A 7,198-nucleotide genomic window follows, 5' to 3' on the forward strand; every position below is an offset into this window, starting at 1 on the left:
AGTTGTCATCGTTGATTTTCAAATGATGCTCTACAAAGCACATGACACAATTCAATGCTCCCATCTGTACAACCTTCTAACCTTGGGACCAGTACGGTTACATGACCCAAGCTCCATGGCAAGAAAATAAACTAGTATTTCTTCCAACTCCTGAGTGCATATGCTCTCCCCATTAAACCAAAATGAAGGCTTTGCAATGGCATGAAAAAGACCATGAATTCCTTATGCTTTTCTTTCCATCAAAGAACTCTCATACTGTTAGCAGATTGAAGGTGAAAACGTTAAGAGCATGCCTACGATTCAAGGTAGTATGGGCAAACCCCAGAGCTTTAGCTGTAGAGAAGCTAGCAAGAAAAAGGTTAGACCCAAATTGTGCTTCGCTAACCTATGTTACAAACTGTATACACCACAGAAAAAGAAAATGATGGCCATAGCATTGGATTGATCCTTTAGAAAATATTATCACGAAAAACTTCCTGCGAGTCTCAGAGAAAGAAAGCCACAAGCAGGCAGACCACAACTTGTACCCATGTCAGCTAATCAAGAAATGGCATGGCGATGATTCAAGGTAGTATGGGCAAAACTTGGTTTGCCAGTTGTTGATTGTATGGGGTGTTTAAAGCATCAACTGACCATCTTTGGACTGAAAACACCTCACGCTATCACCCCAGAAAGACTCTCTCATCAACGATCCCAGGAGCTTCAACTGTAAAGAAGCTAGCTAGAAACAGGCTAGACCAAAAGGGTGCTTCCCTAACCTGTGCTACAAACTGTATACACCAGAGAAAAAGAAAATGATGGCCACAGCATCGGATTGATTCTTAAGAAAATATTATTACAACCAACCTCCTATGAGTCTCAGAAAGAAAGCTTCATGCAAGCAGCTCACAACTGGTATACGCGCCCATGACAGCTAATAGACATGGACATAAATAACTGTATACACCAGAGAAAAGGAAAATGATGGCCACAGCATCGGATTGATTCTTAAGAAAATATTATTACAAACCTCCTCCTATGAGTCTCAGAGAAAGAAAGCCTCATGCAAGCAGCCCACAACTGGTATACGCGCCCATGACAGCTAATCGACATGGACATAAATTCTGCGAAGGATGTTTTTAACCGAATTGTTCTACCAGGCATTGCCTTTAAAATAGCATATAGTACAAACTTGCAGAAACACCAACACAACCTCTGCTGAATGCAAACCATCAATGGTAGTAGAACTTTAACCCTCCTCTCCAAATTCCTTGGTGAACCTCTCATGAACCTCAAGGTCGTCCTTGCTAACCGTGGGTTTTTGCCTTGACAACACCTTGTCAAAGTCTGACTTTGCTATGGGAGGAGGTAGTATCTGTGCCAAACACACAAGTTTGAAAGCTGAACAAAATCTGCATAGCGAGACTTCGTTTCTCAAAGCATGTGAAGTGGGAAAAGATTGGGAGACCACACCTTAGCTGCAAGACCCTTTGCTGCAAGATCTTGCATGGTTGTCTGTAGAGCTCCTTGTTGGCGAGGGCCGCAAGGCATCCACATTTCTTCCCCATCTTTTGTGACAACACGTTGAAAATGCATAGCATCTTGTGTTTTACGCACTGGTTCAAACAGAACATCCTTTACCTGCAAGCAACAATACTGTGAGGGGACCTGTAGAATGCAAAGGCTAAAAGAAGAACATGGACATTCACAATCCTATTCTCAAAAAGATAATATCATTGCTGACTTACACAGACAGAGATATCAGAACCCGAAAAACCTTCAGTTCGTCTTGCTAACTCCTCAAAATCTGCTTCACTAAGATCATTAGGGGTGTCACCCAGATGGACCTGAGAGAACAAATGAAACCATATTTCAAAAGAGAGAAGCAGACTTTAAGGCTTTCAAACGAGAGCAGCAGCCTTGAAGGCTTAATCTCAAAGTTTTGATGAAGTAGGTACCTTAAATATGTGTTGCCTTGCTTTTAGGTCTGGAAGAGGAATATAGATTCGCTTGTCAAACCTGCGCCGTATTGCCTGTAACCAAGACATTGAAGGGAGAACTGTATTCTAAAGAAAAGCTACTCGGGAGGCACTACAATAGAACATATGTGCAAAATGTTCCAATGATACACACCTGATCAAGGGCATAGGGAGTGTTTGTGGCCGCCAAAACAAGGACCTTCTGATCATTGTGGCCAACACCCTGCCATTCAAAAAAACACGTATGAGAAAACATACACACATGCGCATGCATACAGGCACAGGCACACATGCCTACATGTATACACATAACTGCACAGGAAGTTGGACCTCGGGCATGATCTTGTCTTACACACCTGCATTTGCACGAGCAACTCGGTCTTGATTCGTCGGGATGCTTCACTCTCGTTACCCTCACCTCGCTGCCCACAAAGGGAATCAATCTCATCGATAAAAATAATTGACGGGGCATTCTCTCTTGCCATCTGGAAGAGGTTCGCAACAAGTTTCTCACTCTCCCCCATCCATTTGGAAACGAGATCTGACGATGAAATGCTGTAATACCATAAATCCAGCATAGTGTATAAAATTGCAAAAGCTATTTAGACATTACCTTATAACTGCACGCAGAAGCGAAATATGTAAGAGATTACAAGCAATCGACATATTGGACTACACTCAATGTGTGAGCATTGGTGCAGTTTTAACCCTTTCACATTCCAGTTAGTTGAAGCCTTTCACATTCAGCATTAATAAGGAACTGAGGGCCGAGAAGGCTGGATGGAGAAATGACAGGAGTTGCCTATTCACAGCAATTCCCCCTTTCCTCTACTGCTGGTCAGCGTGTCAGCCAATTGTATAGGACCTTTTTTAGTATATAAAGCCCCAATTGTGTTTATATTCTGTAGATCTGTTGTCCCCATGTGCTAGAGGGAGCAGCAGAACTCTAACACACAGCACACAATAGCCCTAAACTACTGTTTGTATTATGTAGAAGAAAAATATTTACGACTGACTTCTCGTGTACAAGGAAGATAAGAGTACAAACAGTACAATATCAAGCACAAAATGAGTTGCTGTTGGTGTCCAAGTACTCACCCCAATCCCTGCTGTGGATCACTTCAGTTCAGCCTCATGAAGAGAAACGCTGCCAAATCCGTGAAGGACTGCTACAGGCCAGCCCTAAGGTGAGGTGTGTCACATCTTCGGCTGCTAAGTTCCCAGCGCCTGGCCGGCCCAGGCTGAATCTGAGCTCCCCACCAAGGCCTGTAAACAGCCCCAGAAATGCTACCCAAACCAGAAATTGACCTGCCCATGTCTTCTACGCTGAGATCTTGGCTGCCTTTGGTGTCCATCTTGCTCAATCTCTTCCCAGCCTGCCCACACTCATAGGCCTTTGCCTCTGTGCAATGAAATCTCCCATCAGGGCGTGCACTACTCTACTTTAGTGCATACCTAACAGTAAGATAACTCAACAGTTCTGTCCTTTCACAGATTAGCGCTCACCATAGTCTTCTCTCCTGATCTACCCTATGCATGGCCTCAGATTCATGGCACATGCAGCTAAGGCATGATGCATGTGACAGCAGCCAAGATAGTTCACAATGTGCCCAGCCTAAACACTGATTGGGCCACCCTGATGACGATTGTGGAGAAGTCTACACTACAGTCTACTTAGCTTATAGAGCAGTAACATGGGAGCGTGTTTATGAATTGACTGATTGCGATTAGCACCTAATGGTCCTAATCAGAGGCTTAAACCCATGCACAACAAACTACTTCTTCTTCATGCTCAATGCATAGTAGAGATAGATGACCTAATCTAGACAACGGACTGATCAATGAATGAATATGACCAAGGCCTAGACTCCTATTTACAGTCTCTTATGTTTGTGAGTTGGCTACCAACTTTGCCAATCCTAATAATAATGTCCAACTAAATGTGTTCACACCATAACCTAGCAACTCTGTCCACACTTGGCTGATGATCTAGCACAATAGCCCTTACAAACACATGAATCCGGCCACATACTCGACCTAAGTTAGCCAATGGGTAGAAGCATGTCCACATCACACTTAGAAGAGTGTGCACATGACAAGAACTAAGCCTTGAACTAATCTCGTATGCCTTGCCTCCGGGCAATGAAACCTCCAATCAAGGCATGCAATTCGCGCATCCCTACCTTCCAGATCACTCGATGACATTGTCCCTTTACAGACTAGCTGACAATGGTATTCTCTCTCCTTGTCTACCCTGTACATGGCCTCAGTAATCCTGGCATATGTTTCTGAGGTAAGATGAACGTGACTCAATCAAGCAGCTAAGTAGGAGGGGATGACATATGCGCCCCACATTTGGATGCAACATGGGCATACTAATCAGCATTATGTGCAAGTTTTGGATTAGTAATGTCCATTACCCCACTGTGAGCCCTAGTTCATGAACATGTCAGGCCAATCACCATCAGGTTAGGCTTGACTAGGTCTAAGCAATTTTCCGTGTGTGAACCCCACACAATTCTGTAACGGACTTAGAGTTGTGTCCAGATGTCTGGCAGCTTATTAGGCCATGTATCAGGCACCAGACATCACTCTAGGTCATGCAGGAGGTAGGATGTCCAAATTGAGTAGCAAAGCAGACCAGCTGGACGGGTCGGGCTAGTGGCCAGATTCACGTCAGAAATATTTAGGAAGGATACATGCCAACCATGGAAGAGGACTAAGCTGGCTGACAGGCAGGCTGCTTGCCCAAAACCCCTTTTATAGAGTTCAGGCACACATTTGCTCAAAAAACTGTTTGACCTGAGTCTGCCTCTGCCCAACCTGTTGCTACTGTTGTTTCTGTCTTGATGCTGCCCCTATCTTGCTCTCTACTGCTCCAGTGAGCCATTATAATATTAGAAGATGAAAGCGCAAACACAACGGCACTCAAAAGTATATGTCGAAGATTGTAAAATCATCAAAACCAGAACCTAAAAACACATAAGCCATTTGCATTTGGCCTGTGATAGCATTCTATATTCATGCCCTGGTAGTAAAGCATGTCATTGTGCCTTAGGTGTAAAACTGCCATAACACTTCCGACTTCCTACCTACACCTAAGATAAAGGCTGGTTGAGAAAACCGGGACTAACAACCCTCTTCCAGGTTTCATCTCGCAAATCAAAAAGGTTAGCGTTCTTCTCGGGGGAAGACAGCATCAGCTGGTCACCAAATCAGGTGGCAGGACCGGACAAAGAAAATTTATTTCCTCCAATTTTTGCATTGACTTCTAGAAACAAGGTTACCTGAAAAAGGTTGAATCAGCTTCAGTGGCAACTGCCTTTGCTAGATAAGATTTTCCAGTTCCTGGAGGGCCGTACAGTAGAAAAGCTCTCCAAGGTCTTCTTTTCCCTGCAAAACCCTTGTAAGAATATCACACACCTGTGCTTTATAAAAAAACACATATTGTCACGCGCTTGGGAATCTAGTTCTTAAACTGTAGCAAACTAGATGGAATAAAATCAAGGGCTATCAGCTAGACAACAATGAGGAAAAGGAGACAGCGACACAATGAGATCTCCTAATCCTTCAGCCCAGCAGCATAGATTTAAGCGAAGAAGCCGCAAGTCCATCTGCTTGTTGCGGAACCAGAAATGCTTGGAAAAATATATATATATAAATAAGCACCAATGACCTCACAAATGCCCCGACAGGTTGCCATACTCAGCCACGGCCATGATGACTGCCCTAAACTTTTGACCATTTCCCTAACCTATGACTATTGCCCAAGATGAAACCACTTAACTATTTCTCTCATGACTTCCCTGGCCTCTGCCTCGTCCATCGACCTGATGATTGCCCTAGCCTATACCCTAATGATTTCCTCACCTGACCATGCCCTAATCATTACCCTAACCGCAAACATCAGAACACATATTAGGGGCGTATACCTGTGAAGAACTGCGGAAACTTGACAGGGAGGATGACCGCTTCTTGCAGGGCTTGCTTGGCGCTTTCCAGGCCAGCGACATCGTTCCATTTGATGTCGGGCTTCTCTCGGACTATGGCAGAGTTAAGCCCCGATCTGAGCTTGGACTGCTCGGGGTCCTCTCCATCCCCGCCATCGCCATCCTTGTTGTTGCCGGGCTTCGTCTTGGCCCGCGTCGCCACGGCCGCATCGCCGTTCGCCGCAGGCCTCGATCTCTCACCGCCATCGAGAATCGCCCTGATCTCCTCGGCCCGTCTCAGATAGTCGGTGAATTTCTGCGTGATGGCCTCTTTGATCTTAGGGTTTTTCTCGTACTTGAGATGCGTCTTGAAGTACTCCAGAGCGTTCATGTACAGAGGGAAGGCCTTGGAGTAGTTGCCCGCATTGTCTTCCAGGATGGCCTGCTTGACATACTCGATAGCCTGCTCCTTGAAGTTGCTGTACATGGCTTAGGGTAAGAAGAGCATGGGGGACAACGACAGAGATGGCAGTTGGAGGAGGAAACCTTGAATGAAATCTGCAGAGGCGGGTCTTGCCTGTCTCTCTTTGGAGTCGCTGTGCTCCAATCTTCTTAAGGGTAATAGATAGTCAGCAATGAACTCTACTTTCAGGCACGCCCAGCAATATAAAGGTCACAAAATACAAATATTATTTGTGATTGGGTATTTTGCACTCAATTTCGTAGGTTGTTTAACCTCCTCCATGAGGTGGGGTGGGGTGGGGTGGTGTGGGGTGTCCTCTAATGAGATTGCTCCTCCATTGAGTCTAAGCGTATGTCGAGTCCAATAATCGAAAGTCGGGCTTCGTCGGAATCCACTTCTACGCCACTCATTCGCTCACAATCTTGTTACATGTGCAAGACAAACAAGTCCACCTCAACCCGTGAGCAACACCTAGCTATGCTTGATGACTCTCCTCCTCTTGATCTCTTTGATAGTATGAAGTACTCAACATACTTGTGATTCACATTTAACATGCCTAATGTAAGTATTATGTCCCCAACTTTTGGCCATGCTTTTAGTTTCCCAGAAGGCAATCAATCTCAAGGCCCTGATACCCTTAGGTTGGAGGCTTGATGATCAGCATAGAAAATAAATTTATTAAATTCTAGAACAATCAACAAACCACCTAGTGATTCTTCTTGTGGAGCACGGTTTGTTGACAAGGTATAGCAAGGCTTGATGATCAACATAGAAAATAAATTTATTAGCGGCATATACCATTACTGAACCCTCATGCTTTGTGGTGGTATAATTCATCCCAGCCTCAC

The 7,198-nt window shown here is 44.7% G+C and overlaps 1 protein-coding gene across 1 annotated transcript; it reads right to left on the reverse strand.

The window, feature by feature from the left end:
• Window positions 1-952: 952 nt before the first annotated feature.
• LOC147621587 (protein SUPPRESSOR OF K(+) TRANSPORT GROWTH DEFECT 1-like) lies at window positions 953-6,537 on the reverse strand. Its single transcript, XM_086824377.1, has 8 exons — window positions 5,891-6,537; window positions 5,246-5,351; window positions 2,315-2,513; window positions 2,113-2,181; window positions 1,938-2,012; window positions 1,728-1,826; window positions 1,453-1,620; window positions 953-1,354 (listed from the first exon to the last, which is right to left on the reverse strand). The coding sequence occupies exons 1-8, from the start codon at window positions 6,372-6,374 to the stop codon at window positions 1,229-1,231; spliced, it is 1,326 nt and encodes a 441-aa protein (XP_086680503.1). The 5' UTR covers window positions 6,375-6,537; the 3' UTR covers window positions 953-1,228.
• Window positions 6,538-7,198: the final 661 nt, after the last annotated feature.

Source organism: Cibotium barometz, chromosome 30 (assembly GCF_041138505.1).
Source record: "Cibotium barometz isolate CiBa-2024 chromosome 30, ASM4113850v1, whole genome shotgun sequence".
Lineage (NCBI taxonomy): Eukaryota > Viridiplantae > Streptophyta > Polypodiopsida > Cyatheales > Cibotiaceae > Cibotium > Cibotium barometz.